A 16,861-nucleotide genomic window follows, 5' to 3' on the forward strand; every position below is an offset into this window, starting at 1 on the left:
TGGGGCAAAATCGGGAGCTGGTGGTACACCAAACCAACCTCACGGAGAAAGTGAACTACGTGCCCCCGATACTTGTACTGCTGCCCTCGCACAAGCATAATGTTCACGTGGACGTGAACACGTGCAATCAAAGACTCTTCGACAGGCGTAAGCTGGGGCAATCGGGCCGGCACGGGGCCAAAGTCGAGCTGATTGTCCGCAGAGAAGAAATACGGCTCGTCGGGGTGGCGTTGCTCATCCTTTCGATAGCAACGCACACAAATTCCATCAGAATCGATCTTCATCTGGAACCAAGACTCTTGGCATCGACTGCAAATTTGCATTTGGTCATTGTCCAGCTGTGTCCAGAACTCGCGGAGGATTGCCTTATCGCGGTCGGCCAAGGCGCAAGCGTCGAGGTCCCCATTCCACACCGGATCTTGTGCGTGGAATACCGCCGATTGTTCAGGTGAAATCATCACTGGGCTCCGATACCGCCGCGGCGGCCTCGATGGTTGGACTTGCGTCTGGGATTTTCTCGGCCGCCCTCCTGTACCAGGGGCAGGGCCACGACGACCACGACGACCATGAGATGGCTGTGCGGAAGGCTGCCTCGAGCGACGGGGAAGAAGGCTTTTATCCACTGAATCATCCTCGTTCTCGTCTTCGTCCCCTGGTTCGACATCGCACTCTACCCCTAATTGCTCGAGATACCTCCGTGGCCGAGCAGGCGAGAGAAGCAAATTGAAGTAGTCTTCGGCGTCAATATCGGATTCAGAGAATTCTCCCTTGTCACCCATATTTATCCCGTCCTGTTCTGGATATGCGCCACGACCGTCGGCTAATCTAGTGGTTAGCCTGCACAACGACGACGATCACATCTAGGGATACCTTCTCCAAGCTCATCAGGAACTGCAAAGACGCCGAGTTGAGATATTGAGGGAGTCAGGGAGACAGTCTCCCCCGCACGGCGCCGTGAACGATGGTCGCGCTGTATAGCCACCTGCCTTGCCTTCGCCTCAGCCTTGGAGGCATCATCTTGTGAGTCTTTCCCGCCCTTATGGAACCTAGAAGCCAAGTAAGAGTACTCAGCATCGGTTGTGCTGCTTGGGACAGTAGATGGATCAGAATGTGACGCGATTTGATCGGTCGTTGGCTGTATGGGCGGTGAGGGAGCAAGAGTCCGGAAGTGGCGCAAGCTTTGTTGGGTTGGTGGGATTGGCGTCCCCAGCACCACCTGCGGCTGGCTAATTGGCTCTTCAAATAACCTCCTTGCCTGGATGAACGCCAAGGCTCCTCAATACCATGATCGCGCCCCTAGATCTGGAATGCTTCGTTAGGTTACTACTTGACGTCTTACTGAATGGGGAGACCGAGCTGACATGAGAATTGAGCTGATTGCGACAGTCCAGGCAGTTCTTCGTGTTCCCCGCTGATCTCCTTTGGCTGACGAAGTCACCCGCCGGTTTCTCCTCGCCACAGCGGGCGCAGACGATGGAAATTATGTCATCTCGAGGCCCTTGAAGAGTAGACTTAGGAGTCATTACTTAATGTTGCAAGATATCAACGCGCGCTGCGTGGACGAAATCAATATCTGAGTCCATGTCAAGCGAAATTTCAAGTAAATAAACAAATCCAGGTTGTCGCAAGCTGTTACGGCCCATGTCATGACCAGGCGGTCAAGATTGGCAGGAACTCACGTGACACAAGATAGACCCCAGTACGGAATAACATGAGTCAGCAAAGATCAACGAATTAGAAGAGGAGCGACGGGAACTGGACGGAACGATGGAACGGAAGGCAGCGCTCCCAACGCTCCCTCGCGCTCCCAGCGTTCCCTTCAGGATACCAAGTATATAGTCATCTGAGAAGTGCACATCTAGTGTGGGCAGCTACTCAGCTATCAACAACACTTGATTACATTGAGTACCTTCGACTCTACCATTATCAGACGTGACAAGCTTGTTCAAGTTTAACGTGCCTGATTCTTTGCCAACATAAACCAATCAGGACCCCCCTACCCTAGACTCACGAGCCTAGTGTAAGCCCGATCGTCACACAAGCTTGCCACGCTATGTTCCACTTTTTACAGGGCCGTCATCCAATTGTGCCACGTTTTGCGGCCGTCAACACAAAATTTTGGACCAATCAGAAACTTTTGCCAATCTTGCACCAAACCCTCATTATTGGGAAACTTAAGAACTGATGTAGAGTCAGCCTTCGGCTGAATAATGGTGGCGCTAGTACCTCCTAACTTCACGAGTCGCATTTACAGCCAAGATGCGTCGTTCTTCAACCTCTCCCACGCACCACGTAATTCCTCGTGGAAATTGGTTAAATCGGTTAAATGCTGTTGCGAGGTCACGTTGCTAGCATGTCACTGTCGGGGACAAGGGCAGGGTTAGGGAAATCTCTGCCCTTAAATACAGTGCGTACGTTCCCAACGTTCCTCCGGGCAACCTCATTCCTTTCGTCAGTCGGTTGCTAGGGCCAGCTTGTTACGAATGCGATGTCTTGCATCGTGACACCCGTCACGTGACGTTGTGACTTGCTCGCAGCAACAAATGCCTCATTCAATAGATCGCCGTTGAACTTTTATAAAACAGGCAATTTTGGGTTGTTGTATAGGACGATGGCTGCAGTTGCAGGATACCAGTTCTGCTATGGAAATCTCGGGGAGTGGGGATGTACTCGCTAACGCATCTTAGCACCGACACAGCACTGTGCCCAAGGAGGGCAAATCATGCTCAGTCGCGTAAGATCGCGCCAGGGGCCTCTCAACGCGTCAACGAAATCACGCTAAAACAAGCCCCCGGCTTGTTTCAGCAAACCGAATGTGACGGTGGTAGAATCGATGCGAATCGAACGGGTTGGTTGTAGATTCGATGGGAATCGAATGGGCCTGTGGTAGATTCGATATCGAATCGAACGCCAAGAAATTCGATTCGACTCCCATTCGATAGATGTCCAACTCTGGTTGGCTGAAGAAACGAAAGTGACTGATGACACCACGCCGAGAATTATTATTATTTTTTCGCCTTTGTTCCTAGAGGCAACTCTCAACCTGCCATCTTCTGTCCATCAACAACATTTCAGCAAGCCTTTCTGTCAACTAATCGACCACAACTATGGATTCCGACGACACAGCGAATGACTCGTTCCGTCAGCAACGCAACCGGACATGGGTCGGCAAGTCGAACAACGACATGCCTCATGCGCCGCTGTTGGCTCTGCGAACAACGCCGCCTATGCGAACGAGACTTTCCAGACGTCGTCGACACGCTGAACAGTCCCTTGAGATACACCGACTTGGCCAGTTCGGTGCTGTCCAGCCGGTCCGTCTCCTCCGGCACGTTGGCTTCCTAGGCCGCTTCTCTCCTCATGCGACGCTGTTGGATGCTCTCTCGCCGGGCATGGCCGATCGACGTCGCCCTCATGCTGGCCGAGCGAGAATGCCCGTGGGTCCGGTGTCCGCGCAGGGAATCTTCGTGCAGGACAGACTGGTCGGAGCCGCTGGTCGGCGGAGGATCCTTGCCAAATCTGGCGTCGCGTCGCGTCATCTCTGCCGAATTGACGCTCGTCGACCGCCCCAGACCCGTCCGCCGGGAATCCCTGCTCCCGCCGGCAGACAAGGGCGGGCTAAGGAGTTCGCTGTGCTGTGGCTGGCTGGTGCCCGAGCGGAACCGCGGTTCGTCTCGCTCACGCCGCCACGGCGGATGCTGAAGGTCTTTCGAGGCGCCAGCGGCGATGGCTCGGCCGGCGAATGGACCTGTACCACAGAGGGGTGAGACCGGTCCTTATCCAGCCGCGCGGGTTCCTGCGCTTGCGGGTGCTGAAGCGACGCAGGAGACCAGCAGCAGTGCCTTCCTTCTTCTGAAGTTGCTCGACCTTGGTCTCTGGAGGAGGCAGGGGAGTCTGCTTGGGAGGTTCGGGGATATCGTCCTCTCCATGGGTGCGGGCGCGCGGCCTCGTTCGCCCACCCGTCGGGTTCTCACCGGGCATCTCATAGGCCGCGGAGTTCGTATGGGCCTCCTGGGGGGGAGCGATCTCGAGCAAGACTTCCGGCTCCCTGGCCTTTTCCCGATCACGCACGTCACGCTGATCACGTTCCCTCTCTCTTTCTCTCTCCCTCTCCCTCTCCTTTTCCTTCTCACGGGCCCCGGCGGGAGGCTGCGGGAACATTTCAGCGTGGTCTCGATCCTGCTTCTCCTTCACCAGGTAATAGATAGATACGAGGGGGCTGAAGGCATTCATCGGGTCGTTGCCCAACTGTAGGGCCTCAGAGCTAGGACCGGTCAGGGTGTCGCGGCTGTTGCCTGAGCTCCTCCGCTTGTAGAAGTCGAAGCCAAACGGTCTCCTCTTCTCGGCGTCCTTGGCCGGCGGGGGGAGCTCCTTCTCCAGCTGGAACAGCTTCACAGCACGATGATACTCTTCAGACTCGATGAGCCTGGTGAGTTCTGCGTTGATGCTTTCCGGGGAGCCAAAGTTGAACCCTTGCATGGCGTGGATAACCTCTGGGTCCAACGGGGTGGTCAATGGCTTGCGCACGGGGAGATAGTTTTCGGGGGGATCATTGAAGCCCTTAATCATCCAAGGGTGGTTCAAGACCTCCCGCATGGTCGCCCGCTGGTTCGGGTCGGTGACGAACATGCGGGATAGGAGATGCTTGCACTCTGTCGCTGGGTCAGCGCTGACTGCTGGACGAGACGCGGAGAGAAGAGGTCGCCGTCTTACCGCTCGAGAGCCATCCGGGATAATCCACGAGACCCTTCTTGACCTTGGCGTGGAGCGCAGGCATACTCTGGTCGTCGAATGGGATCTTGCCGCAGACGAGGACATAGAGGACGATGCCGAAGCTCCAGACGTCCACCTCGGGGCCCGTGTATGCTCTCGCCTGCAAGATCTCGGGGGCAGCAAAGTAGAGGCTGCCGCAGAAGGTCCTGAGGTGGCCGCGGGGTGCAAACAGGTTGCTCAGGCCAAAGTCGATGATCTTGATGTCGCCCGTCTTGCTGATGAGGATGTTTTCAATCTTGAGGTCCCGGTGGACGATGCTATTCCTGTGGCAATAATCGAGGGCGCTCGCGATCTGGCGGCTGAACTTGCGGGCCTGCTTCTCCTTGAGCTTGCCACGGGAGATGATGTAGTCGAGCATCTGAGCGCCGTTGACGTATTCGAAGAGCATGTACCAATGGTGGTTGGTGCGGACGACGTCGCGGAGGCCGCAGATGTGGGGGTGGTTTAGGAGGGAGACGATGGCGGCCTCACGAGCGGTGCGAATCTCCTTGGACTGGTCGGCGCGCTCCTTGTCGGCGCGGGACTGGTGGCCATCGTCGGTCGAGCCACGGGGGATGATTTTGCAGGCGACCTGGGAAGAGGGGACGGTTAGCTTTGTGCGCAGGGGGAGGCCGACAAAGAAGTGTGGAGAGAAGCGAGATGGGAGATGGGAGGCGGAAGGTGAACGATGACAACGAAGCGAAGACGAACCTGTTCGCTGCCATCCTCCTTGCAGGCGAGCTTGACCTTGCCCATGCTGCCGGCGCCAATGGTCTTGCCGAGGATCCACTTGCCAGACTGCGTCGGGATGATGGTGCGCGACCTCGCGTGCTTGGAGACAGATGCCCGGGGCGGCGCATCGGCGTGGCCATGCTGCTGCTGCTGGGGGGCGGCCGGGCTGCCAGTGCCATTGCCGGCGGCGGCGGTGGCAGAGGGAGCCATGTCGGGATGGGGATTGTGGCGGTGGTTGGATCGAGTGCTGCTGCGTCGATGGGGCCGCGAGGGATCGGGCCCCTTGCCGGGGGCGCTGGAGGGTCTCTGCTGGAGCTTCGCTTGCAGGAGTGGGCGAGGGCGGCGGCTACGTGCGAGGTGTCGTAGTCATTTTGGGGGATGGTCTGCTGCGGCTGGATGGGACGGGCGGAGGACGAGGGCGCGGCGGTGGTGATGGGGGAGGCGATGGGAGTGAGACGAGTAGGTGGGCGTAAAATATACTGTACGTCATGAATCGAATCCATGGCGATGCAACCAACAGAGACGCAATGATGCCGATGGTGAACATAATTTTAGGGAGTGTGTATTTGACACACTGTTTGGGGTATTTGACACACACAAAGTGGAGCTTTTAGCCACAATCTGTGGCGTAAGACCGACATCGCCAGAGGAGAGATCTGCCCTGCCTTCGCAATATTGGTGACAACGCGGAAGCTGGCTGCTTTGCGCCTCCTACAAAGACAACACACCAGCACAATTAAGCTGCCCGTACTAGCAGCCCAGCAGCCCAGCAGCCCAGTAGCTTACCAGCCTTGCTGAGCCTTGCTGGCGCAGCTATTGTAGGCGTTGTGCAGGCAGCAGCTTTGCGTGGCAGCAGGCCCTGCAAGGCGTGTTGTGTATGCTTTGTTGATGATTCTTTCTGCAGGACGCGCTACAAGATTTGCTTAGATAATAGTGTAGAGCTGCGGTACCGGCGTCTCAGCCACATTGTGTGTCAAATACCTGAAATGGTGTGTCAAATACACACTCCCTAATTTTAGCTGTCCCGGGCCTTTGGCCCCAGCAAGCAAGCGCCAGGGACGCGCCCCTCTTCACTCCAGCGCACTCCAGCGCCTCCGCGCACTGAAGCGTGGGCGGCAAAGGTCCCCTGTAGCGGGCCCTTCCATTGGCTGTTTCCGGGGGCCACGGGGAGGTTCCATGCGCCCAGGCTCGCTTGGAGCCTTCTCCGCTCAGGCTCAGGCTCAGGGGAGCAGCCGCCGAATGAGGATGTTCCTCATTGCTCAACCATCCATACCCACTAGGAACCGTAACTCTCCCACACATTCGATACATGTAGTACCCGGGTATCATGGCCTTCGACTGCGAGAGGTTGCTCTGCGACGATCCAATCTCCCTCCATCGCCTCCTCAGATGATCCAACTCGGCCTCTGAGTTTCTGCTCCTCCCCCTCGACCCAGCCAACCAAACCAGTGAAGCTCCTCCTCCGCCGCCTCCTTCTCCGGCACACCATCCATCCATCCGTCGTCTCCCAGCAGTCAACACCGCACGCCAACACGCGATAGCAAATCCACCACACTGTCTGGGTCGTAGGAAGCTGGCATCGGACCGTCCGAGTCCTTGGAGTTTGAGAAGACTCCCTCGACGACATCCTCGACGGCATCGAGCATGCGGACCTCGTCGATCCATCACCTCGAGACGACCGACAGCAACGCCGACGCCCACGTCCTCCTGAGCCGCGAGCAGTCGCCGCCGCCGCAGTATCCCGCCTCCGAGGCGTCCTCGCCGCGGCCCCCGCCCTTCTCGTCGCTCTTTTCCCCGCCGCACGACGCCCACGAGCGCCCCGCGCAGCCCTTGCTCTCGCTGCCGAGGGAGAGGCATCGGGCTCCGCAGCCGTTGCAGCGCCGGCATACGAATCCTCGACACCGCTCGAGGCGCAGCCCTTCGACCCGGACCAGACCGCCAGGGCTTTCCGCGATCCCGTCGCCGAGACCAAGCGCGCGCTCCCCAGGGACACCAAGGGGGACTCGAGTCGCAAGGACGACGCCCAGTCCCCTCGTCTCCTTCTCTTACCTGATGGCTGCCGCCGGAGGAGCCTCGAGTATCATTACTCAAGTGCAACAGGGCGGGCCGCCTGTCAATGCCAGAATCCCAGTACTTTCCAAGAAAGTCAACAATTCTGTCCCGATAAAGATCCTCGGGATTTCTCTTCCGTCTCTGACCGCTTTGGCGCTGGTGAGAGCGGGATGTCGGCGGTGCGCTCTCAACGCCGATGGAGGACCCGTCTTGACGCGAGGTTAGAGAATCAGTGGATCTGACCGTGTTATCACCTCTCTGGTTCTGGGTCTTGAAGGCAGACGGTAGTGGGGTTGTATCGCCTTCTTCACGAGCTTTGGGTACTATGGGTGAGTCCAAGACGCTCTCCAGCAGCTCACAGGCACTGCTTGCCGGGACCGCCTCTCCCCAAGACTGATAGTCACCACTAATACTCGAGTTCCGCGGCGAACATGGGTTGGTAGAAATCTGCGACTGATCAGGGATACGCTGAGGTTGATCCAGCCAGCTTATGGCGTCGGAGTCAATCTCTAAAGCGAGAGCTGCTTGAGAATCGGGCTGCATGTCAATGCAATCGCTGCCGTCATTACGTTCTTGGCGACAATAACAGAGCATGTCAGAATCCAGTGGCGTCGTGTGACCTCCACCGATCCCCCAGCAATCGGCTAGAACAGCTTGTTCTGCAGAGACAGAAGGCGGGCGAGAGGTGGATGACTCGTCGACCCCGTAATGCCTTTGGCAAAGTGATTTGACCAGAGTCCTTGCGGCCTCTCTCCCGACCGTAGTCAGGAGCTCTTGGAAAACATCAAGTTTTGCTTCCAACCCCTGCAAAACCATCTCGAAATGGATGTAAGGAGGAAGTCAAACCTCAAAAACTTCATGGGCGGTCGGGTTTTGTGCAAACTTTGCGAACTTGTTGAGTTCGCATTTACCTTTTGAGACGAACCAAGATCCAAAACTGTCCACTCAGTTTCTAGAAACTTCGGTGCCCCGCCGAGCACCTGGTCTAGGTGCAACAAACGGTCCATGGCCTATGTCTTCCAAATCTCCTTGATCCCGAATTGACTGCACCGTCGCTGGTTAATTGTTTATCATCGCCCGGGTGCGGTCGTTCGGTGGCCATCGTAGAGAAGCACCAAAAATAAATTGTCTTCGGGCACATCTTTCTCTTAAGGGCAAGTTAGGGGCGGGGGAGTCGTTTTGACGAACGAACAGGTGTGGGACCGCCCCAAAAAGTAAGTTAGTCAATCTGTTGCAATAAAGTCATAACTAGCTATTAAATAAATAATACTAAAGGCCTTAAGCTAGTCTTGCTGAGATTGATATATGGTAATAATTAACGTGAAGAGCTATTTAAATAAGCTTATTTGACCTCTCGAGTCTCGAGGAACTGTGCGGTCAGCTGAATAGATGTCACCTGACTCGGAGAATGAATTTATTTCTCGGATAGCATACTCCGTCAGAATTAGACTCCTGAACGAAGGCATAACCTTGAGTGGATGGAAGTATCATTTGGGAATGCGACCCAACATGAAGGTATTTGATTGCCGGGGTTCCGGCCCCCCGTTGTGACGCAGCCTGGGACGTAACTATTGAGTGGACCACAATGATGGGGATCAAGGTCAGTTGATTGGGTTTCGGCAACAAAAACTCCATCCTATGCGACAATCAATTCTCATGTTCGGGCCAACCATCGAGTAAACCAATCAATAGCCTGCACCTCTGCCTTTTCTGCACACTCCATCTCATGCTCATTATCTGGGCGTGCCCGAACAGCAAACCCGTGCCTTGCGCCTGGTAGAATGGTAACTTCATGGCTGCCTTTGTTTTCGACCTCAAGCACGTGCTTCATTTGCTTGACCAGTGATACCTTCATGAACGTATCCTCATCGCCAATAGCCACATTTGTCGGAATGGCTATGTCTTCAATGTCACGAGGGACCTCGATTAATGCAGGGTGGGCGGTAAAGGCACAGTCTATCAACGGCTCGGGGTTTGCAGAATTAATCTGTGAATTATGTCGGCGTACTCGAGAGGACGGCTCGTCTTGAGCAAGAAGTAGAGTGTGTTTGCCGCCCCAACAGAAGCCTGCAACACCGATCTTGAGATTATTGGTTGGGAATGGAGGTGAAGATGTTCTCAGGGCTTGAATGAAGGAGAAGACTCGGGCTCTCGTGACCGGGAGACGAGTCTTAAGAATCCAGGGAAGGGCTATAGTCATCCATTGGATGGCGGTTATAGGCTTGTAGAAAATAGTGTCAAACCACGGGGCTGGTTCCATGATGTTGTCCAGGAGAGCAATAGCCCGGGGGTCCATGGAACTGCCTGTCAAGATATTAGGACAGTGTGTGAAGGTTATGAATCAGGAGTTGGACGATATACCACTCATGAAGTCCGGACAATAAACTAGAAATCCACCCCTTTTCGCGTAACGATCGCATAGAACTCTGTTGTTCGAAAATTTCCATCCAAAGGCATCAGTGATAATGACGATGATACCCTTCGTTGTAGCTCCATTTTCAGGTTGCGCAACATAAGTAGGGAAGCCGTGGATAGTAGTTTCTGTGCCGGTCGTCTGCGTTGTGGAGACAGCCCCTCGAAAACAGTCTGGACAAGACATCGGGAGAAATGATAACCCAGTCAATTAGACTCTGGTCAGGAGCCAAGTTGTTTTAATTGGTGCTGGTGGTTCAAGGTACGAATATATGCGCGGACCTACGATACCCCAAACGGCTCAAATATTGCGCCGTATGACGCATTCAATATCGCAGGGTGTTGCAAGGTAGCTAGATATGATTGGTTAAGGACCAACGGGAGCAGACCCACAATAGGGGCTCCGCTCCCACGTATTAAACGGCGCTGTATGCGCGATTCCCTATGTAGAAAACAAGGCTCATTCATTATCTCTATTATATGCGCTTATTGGGCCTCCATCGCTGTCTACGACACAGGGCCAGGGTGTAATATGCAACCGATTAAACGGTATGATTGGCTAAGTGGATTTATCCCACCTCTCGTTAGATTGACTCCTGCATGCAGGAAAAGAGGTGCTAAGATTAAGAAGCCCCGGATATAAGGATTTATGAAATTGTAATAATGTGTTGGATGATGACCCTGTATGACGAAACCTCGGATAGATTGATATCCTGACCTTAGTCAGAAGGGGGGTATGAAAACCCCTCTTCCGGCCGATCCGGATGACCGGCACAAGTAATCATAAACATCATCATCACTGTATTGATCCCTATCTATTTGATCGAATTGACCGTAACGGATCCATCATAATGCATAGTCTGGCGGTCAAGTTATTGTCAGATAAGGCTCGGATAAAGGAGTTATTTGCTTGATATAATGATATTACTGTTGGAGGATTGCATATAAATTTGTACTGAGACAAGAAGCGGGGAATGAGGGCACCAATCAATAATCACCTCAATGAAGGGCTTCCTGACAGTTATACCCCTCTCGGGGATTATCCCTGGCATCAACCTCGCCTTGATATAGTAGAGCCGGAACAATCGCCTACTCGCTGGAGTCTCTGGGGTTATATTACTTGCTCTGATGGTCATTGTCACGAAGAGGGAGGGTAAATGCAAGGCCGAGCGACAGCCCATTTGGTAAATGTTGGGATGTCCTGGTGGCACAACCATCCATTGTGCAAGAGCACCCGAGTGCTGTTCGCTTCCTGGTCTGCGGCTACAGCTAGCAAATGTGATGGAAGAGGTGCGCGATCCGATGATGGTGTGGCTCGAGTAGAAGATGAGTCCGAGGATTGGTTACTGTATTCATGATTCTTCTCGTATCTCTGCGGCGTGGTCTCTTATCCTGGGCGGTCTTCTTCCGACTTTGGTAGATGGCGTATCCTCGCCCGACTGGGCTGGGCCGGGCGTGATGTTGATAAAGTCGGCAAAGTCGAAGCCCTGGCTGGGAGTGGTAGGGAACGGGTTGCCTTCGCCAGGGGTTATAATCATCGAGGACGGCAAGTCCAGCTTACTACTCCTCTGAGGCGGCGTCGAGGGAGGTTCCATGCGTATGAGGGTCGTGGTGCGCATGGTCGAGGACGGCGACGCGGTTGGGTAGAGCAGGAGATCTGCACCTTCCTCGTCTGATCTGCCACTGTTGGGCTCTGGTGCCATGTTGTCCTTGTTCTGCTTGATGCTGAGGGTCCAGGATCGAATGGGCGGTGTGCGAGGGGGGACAGCCGTATGTTGGCGGCGCTAAAGGAGTGCTGGGCAGGAGATCGTCATCATCTCGCGCTAACAGCCGCTGCCAAGAAAGAATTTTTACAGGAGAGAGTTGTGTATACGACCCCTTATCGCAGTATAGACAAGTACAGGGTAAGCTCAACGAAGCCAGGTAGGTCTATAGAAGTATGTAAAGCTATGGTATCAAGTCCCTGGGGCAATGAACGCCAACCCTCCCGTGTCAAGATTATGTATTATGTATTGTCATCACATCGTACCATAGTTATAATGGCCCCAAGAGCAGCACTAGCTCAGCGTCAAGGATTCTGGCCGAACCAAGTGCGTGGAATCGCTGTCCTTCTTTCGGCCATCCCCTTCTATGAGTGGCACTTTATCAGCTGTCTCCACGTTGCCTCTGTCCTCGTGAGCCTCCAGGGAGGAGTGGGAGCCCAAGGACGTAGTCAGAGATGGCGTCGAGGGTTGAGCACTTGTCGTCCGTCTCCTCTTGGCCTTTCTCCTTATATCCTCCTCGTCGCTAAAATGGGAAGAAGCTCCCGTCCCTGCGGAATGGAGAACCCAGTCACGGAGCCGTTTCCGGCCCCGTTCTTCCTCGTCCTCACTCGGGGACTGATACCCTAGCGCACCAGAAGCAGCGCCTTCGTCCACCGTATTCGGGAAAGCTGCTCCGTCGAAGTCGTCATTGTTCTGAGACGTTGATCCTCTCGTCCTCTTTCGGGGGCTGGAGCTTCTAGACCCTCCGCCGCCGAAGAAGTTGTTCCTTTGGTCCCGGCTCATATCGAGCACCTCAGTCATCCAGGTCGAAGCACCGAGCTCGTCCTCACCCAGTGTCTTTACCTCGAGCCATCGCTTCTCACCTTGTAGGACAAATATTTTAACTAACGAGAAAACAGCATATGCGAATCGGGAGAAGAGGTACTGAGGAGCTACTGAGTCGAGCTTCTGGACCAACTGATTGTGGAATTCGCTCGCCTGGCTCGCAACATCGTCCACAGTCAAGAAGTGCACGGCCAAGGCATGGCTCCCGCCTGCCACGGGCTTGGGCACAATGGCAAAGGCACGTCGGTCAAAGTCCTTGTGCAGGTCGCATCGCAAGGGGCAGATATTGCGTGAAGTATCGACGGCAGGCGTGGTGGAATCGCGCGAGTACTCGGCCATGCCATTCTCTTCAAACCACGTCGCCATCGAGCGAGGGATCACATGTGCCGCATCGACGGTCGTGGCAGTGCTGATAACGCAGGAGCGGGCGGTCGCGGCGCTAGGAGACGGGAGGGATGCCCATGGTTGAGGGAGATCACCATGCGGGAATTGCCAGTTCTGGAAGTTTGGCGTGATGGGATATGGTCGCTGGGCTGCATGACGTCTGATATTAGCAGGGAGTCGAGGGATCGCGATCAGAAGTCCTACTTGAGCCGTGCACTTGGAGGTAGTATTGGGGACGCGTGAGTAGACCGTCTGGAGCCAGTGTCACGCGTTCCTGTCCTTTGCGGTCGTAGGTGAGATACGCTCTGTTGAAGGCATTCCCGGCGATAATCTGGCAAGCTACCAAGGCAGTGCCATGGTGTATTCCGTACCGCGGCGGTCTCTCTAGTACGGCAAAATCATCGCCGGCGTGCGTTTCGGTCAGGTCATGATTCGTCGCCAGTCTAGCTGCGTCACTAATGGCGTCTGTCGAATCCTCAGATGTTGCAACGTCAAGCGGCGGCAGCGCGAGGAGCATGCTCACATGGATAGAATATTCGGGATGCCGAAAGATGATGAGGGGCGCAGAACATTGCGGCGATGGCTCTGGTGACACGCGCGGTGGCAGAAGATGCATGGCTCGTTGACCCTGAGGCTGCGACTGGGATCTTCGAGATCGAAGAAACGAGACGCGTTTACCTCAGCAGCGCTCAGGCCATTATGGCCGCCATGCCTGAGGCAGGAAACACGCTATACCTAATCGGTAAGGTCCTCGACCAAATGCGAGGTTACCTCAGCAAGCTCAGGCCATTGACTCAGAGGAGTCTAGCGATATTAGGACTAGCGCCATATGTCACGTTACTTTTACGACTCCTGGAGTAAATAGCCTGAGGATTCTGTCAACCGTGCGCACTGCTCTGCGGTCGTTTTGTATGTGTTTTACGCGATTCTTCAAAATCGCGATTTTTCATATTCGTCGATTGCCACGTCAAAACAAGTTTTATTTGCTCATAACTTCAATCAATTGTGCACCAGGGTATCCTCTATCTGTAAGTCTAAATACTTTTCAATCTCCGCAGATGTATCTTGTGAAAAACGCTAATACATGCTGAGTAGAACCGCAACGGAATCATCATCCAACCACCGTTCTCGCCTTGGAGGCTAAAAGAGCCCAGACAATCACTATCCAAGACCAGTTGAATGTCACCGGATACCGTATAAAGGTTTTCTTGCTCAGGATTTACGCCTATATCGCGTTGCTGTGGTCGTGTCTTGTCCGCGTTACCCATGCGAAGTAGGACGAGCTTTCGAAGAGCGCGACGACAGATCGCAGACGGCATGAAAGATTTCGTTCATGATGCCCACAATACCGAGAGTATGCTGGCTATACAGGATCTGGTAGAGAGGGCCAAACACGAGCCAGAGGAAGTGCAGAATGGTATTATCCGCGCAGGCCTGCAGTGTCATCTGTATCCATTCGAGCCTCGTCAGAAGCAGATAGATGCAATATGGCATTTGGTATTCAAGAAGGACGACCTGCTCCTTACAGCCAAGACATCTTTCGGCAAGAGTGTCATATTCCAGGCAGCCCCGTTGTTTTGTCGCGGCGGCATCGGCCTAATCATCATCCCATTAGATCGAATTGGACAGGAGCAGTGCATCAAGATCCAAAGGCTTCCTGGGGCGAGATCCGTGTTTATCAATGCCAGGACGGACAAGACTGATGCATTGGCCCAAGAGATTGAGACGGGTGTGTATACTCATCTCATCATGGGCCCAGAGATCGCAGCTGGTTGGTTTCGGTCAATAGCAAGCAACCCGTCCTTCAAGAAGCGCGTCTCAGTTGTGGCTGTAGATGAACTCCACTTGGTGGCACTATGGGGAAGTGGTATCCGCCCACAGTATGCACAGCTCTCTCTCCTTCGTCGAAGATTAGGAGCGCGTATCCCTTGGTTTGGCTGTTCTGCCACTTTGGACCAGGGGACATTGGATACTGCGAGGAAAATGACAGGCTTCCAAGCCAGCTGCGAGTTTTTTCGAACTTCAGTCGACAGGCCGGAGATAAAGTTGCTCGTGGAGACTATCGAGCCACGAACGACCAAGCGGTTCACCAGCCTCTTCTTCGTCCTACAAGACGCCATAACGAATGGGTCGCCAACACCAGAGAAAATTCCGAAGACGGTAATTTTCATAGATTCACGACGCGATATCCAAAAATGTGCAGAATGCTTGCGTGATTGGCTGCACAAACTATCGGCCGGGGCTATTAGAGACCGTGACTGCCGACAGATCATCGGAGTCTACCACTCACACACCTCTCTGAATGATAAGAATGCTATATACGACGAGTTCTCTGAGGCAGATTCGAAGATTCGAATTATGGTGGCAACAGAATCATTGGGAACCGGAGTAGATCTCTCGGATGTCATACGAGTTGTCCAATATGGCTTCCCTCTGGAGCGGCTCTTGTGCGTCCTTATCCAACGGTTCGGTCGTGCAGCTAGAATGAGTGGAATCAAGGGAGAGGCTATTTTCCTGGTCGAAAGCTGGGCTGTAGGTGACAGGATTGCATCGACAAGAGCGGTAATGATTCGCAGCAGTCAGACGCCGTCGTCTTCGAGACGGTCTTCCGGCACAACCCGATTAGCTCGGTCATGCTCCGCTGAACTAGGAGTGGAAGGTGACATTCCAGACGATGAATCGGATGTTGCTGTAAATGTCATTGACTATGACGTACCAGAAGAGCAGCCCAGGCGTAAAACAGACAGAGAGCGCCGAACGGAGTTGTACAGTGACAGTCCGGCCCTGTTCAATCTTGTCAATCGATCCACATGCCTACGACGAGTTCTAATGGATTGGCTGCAAGAGAGTTTGTCAGACCCGGCATCCAAGTCACCTGCTCCTGAGCCGGACGAGTGTTGTAATGTTTGCAACCCCACCCTGACGCGAACGATGCCTTTCCCGTGGGATATTGCTCCTAGTCTTAGGAGGCCCCAGGCCGGGACGGCATCAGGTGCATTTTATGACCGCCTGATCCTCTGGGGAGACAACGTTGTCAATTCGGCACATCAGATGGTGAAGCCCGAGCTCTCCGTGCGGCTATTCACGCAGAAGGGCGAGTGGATATCCATGTCGGCAAAGTATGCCTACATCCGCACGGCCGCTGAGTTGGAAGAATTTGCGAAGTCGACTTGGCTGAAAGAGCATTCCGATGAACTCTTTAAAGAGTTCAATGATATCAAATCCTATGTAGTGAGGAACTGGCCCGGAGGTAGCAGGCTAGGAACCGCTGCTGCAGCTCAAGTTCCAATCCATCGGGCGTCGTTGGAAGGACGAGCTCGTCTCGCTCCGGAACGGCAGATGTCTCGCAAGAGAAGAGCGTCTGTCGATGTCGAAGCGGAGACTCAGAAGGCTCTTGATCAGGAACAGAGAGCGTCATTTTTGCGTGGGCGAGAAGAGTACGCTTCCTCACTAGAGCGAATCATTGCCAGAGCCAGAGAGACGCCAGCCTTGTGCTCTCCTAATCCGTCTACCCCACGAATCCCCCCGGTACCAGCCAACTCGCCGTTCACATCTATCGGCGGGTCGATAGCACCGACAAGGGAGGGTTCTTCCTCGGCCATATCTGCTGTTTTCGAGAATGAGGTGCCCAGCGTAGTCGACGGCAATCGGTTGTCGAAACGCCCCGCATCGAGTCGAGGGGAAGGGGGAATGACAAAAAGGGTCGTCCTCGGCGTTCTGGATCCTAATGCAAGGCGAAGCCCTCGCAGTGAGAAAGGGAAGAATAGTCGTTATGACCACGAAGAGTGGATATTATAAATGGGTTATTCAAACTCGATATCCGAGGGTAAACCCCATTCTTGGGATTCATCTCTGTCTTCCAAGGGCTGGTGACGTATGTTAGCCCGAACTTGGAACTCCATGAATAATCGAGTATCAGAGTATGTACATACCAATATCGC

The 16,861-nt window shown here is 54.2% G+C and overlaps 6 protein-coding genes across 6 annotated transcripts; 1 reads left to right on the top strand and 5 right to left on the bottom strand.

Moving 5' to 3' along the window:
• Window positions 1-3,827: 3,827 nt before the first annotated feature.
• BGZ61DRAFT_467516 (uncharacterized protein) lies at window positions 3,828-5,014 on the bottom strand (the record flags this gene model as incomplete). Its single annotated transcript, XM_046247783.1, has 2 exons — window positions 4,714-5,014; window positions 3,828-4,652 (listed from the first exon to the last, which is right to left on the bottom strand). Coding segments are annotated over exons 1-2 (889 nt in total), but the record flags the coding sequence as incomplete, so codon positions are not given.
• A 1,204-nt stretch (window positions 5,015-6,218) lies between these two features.
• BGZ61DRAFT_467519 (uncharacterized protein) lies at window positions 6,219-7,249 on the bottom strand (the record flags this gene model as incomplete). Its single annotated transcript, XM_046247784.1, has 2 exons — window positions 6,466-7,249; window positions 6,219-6,394 (listed from the first exon to the last, which is right to left on the bottom strand). Exons 1-2 carry the CDS (start codon window positions 7,147-7,149, stop codon window positions 6,221-6,223), a joined length of 858 nt encoding a protein of 285 aa, XP_046094448.1. The 5' UTR covers window positions 7,150-7,249.
• A 1,941-nt stretch (window positions 7,250-9,190) lies between these two features.
• On the bottom strand, window positions 9,191-10,135 carry BGZ61DRAFT_541338 (Alpha/Beta hydrolase protein; the record flags this gene model as incomplete). The annotated part of the gene is made up of 2 exons (XM_046255035.1): window positions 9,191-9,840; window positions 9,898-10,135. 2 exons carry the CDS (start codon window positions 10,133-10,135, stop codon window positions 9,191-9,193), a joined length of 888 nt encoding a protein of 295 aa, XP_046094449.1.
• Window positions 10,136-11,300: 1,165 nt separating this feature from the next.
• On the bottom strand, window positions 11,301-11,651 carry BGZ61DRAFT_486962 (uncharacterized protein; the record flags this gene model as incomplete). Its single annotated transcript, XM_046249913.1, has 1 exon — window positions 11,301-11,651. One exon carries the CDS (start codon window positions 11,649-11,651, stop codon window positions 11,301-11,303), a length of 351 nt encoding a protein of 116 aa, XP_046094450.1.
• A 354-nt stretch (window positions 11,652-12,005) lies between these two features.
• BGZ61DRAFT_486963 (uncharacterized protein) lies at window positions 12,006-13,536 on the bottom strand (the record flags this gene model as incomplete). Its single annotated transcript, XM_046249914.1, has 2 exons — window positions 12,006-13,069; window positions 13,125-13,536. 2 exons carry the CDS (start codon window positions 13,534-13,536, stop codon window positions 12,006-12,008), a joined length of 1,476 nt encoding a protein of 491 aa, XP_046094451.1.
• Window positions 13,537-14,186: 650 nt separating this feature from the next.
• BGZ61DRAFT_486964 (ATP-dependent DNA helicase) lies at window positions 14,187-16,718 on the top strand (the record flags this gene model as incomplete). The annotated part of the gene is made up of 1 exon (XM_046249915.1): window positions 14,187-16,718. The coding sequence occupies one exon, from the start codon at window positions 14,187-14,189 to the stop codon at window positions 16,716-16,718; it is 2,532 nt and encodes an 843-aa protein (XP_046094452.1).
• Window positions 16,719-16,861: the final 143 nt, after the last annotated feature.

Source organism: Ilyonectria robusta (genome assembly GCF_021365365.1).
Source record: "Ilyonectria robusta strain PMI_751 chromosome Unknown BGZ61scaffold_59, whole genome shotgun sequence".
Lineage (NCBI taxonomy): Eukaryota > Fungi > Ascomycota > Sordariomycetes > Hypocreales > Nectriaceae > Ilyonectria > Ilyonectria robusta.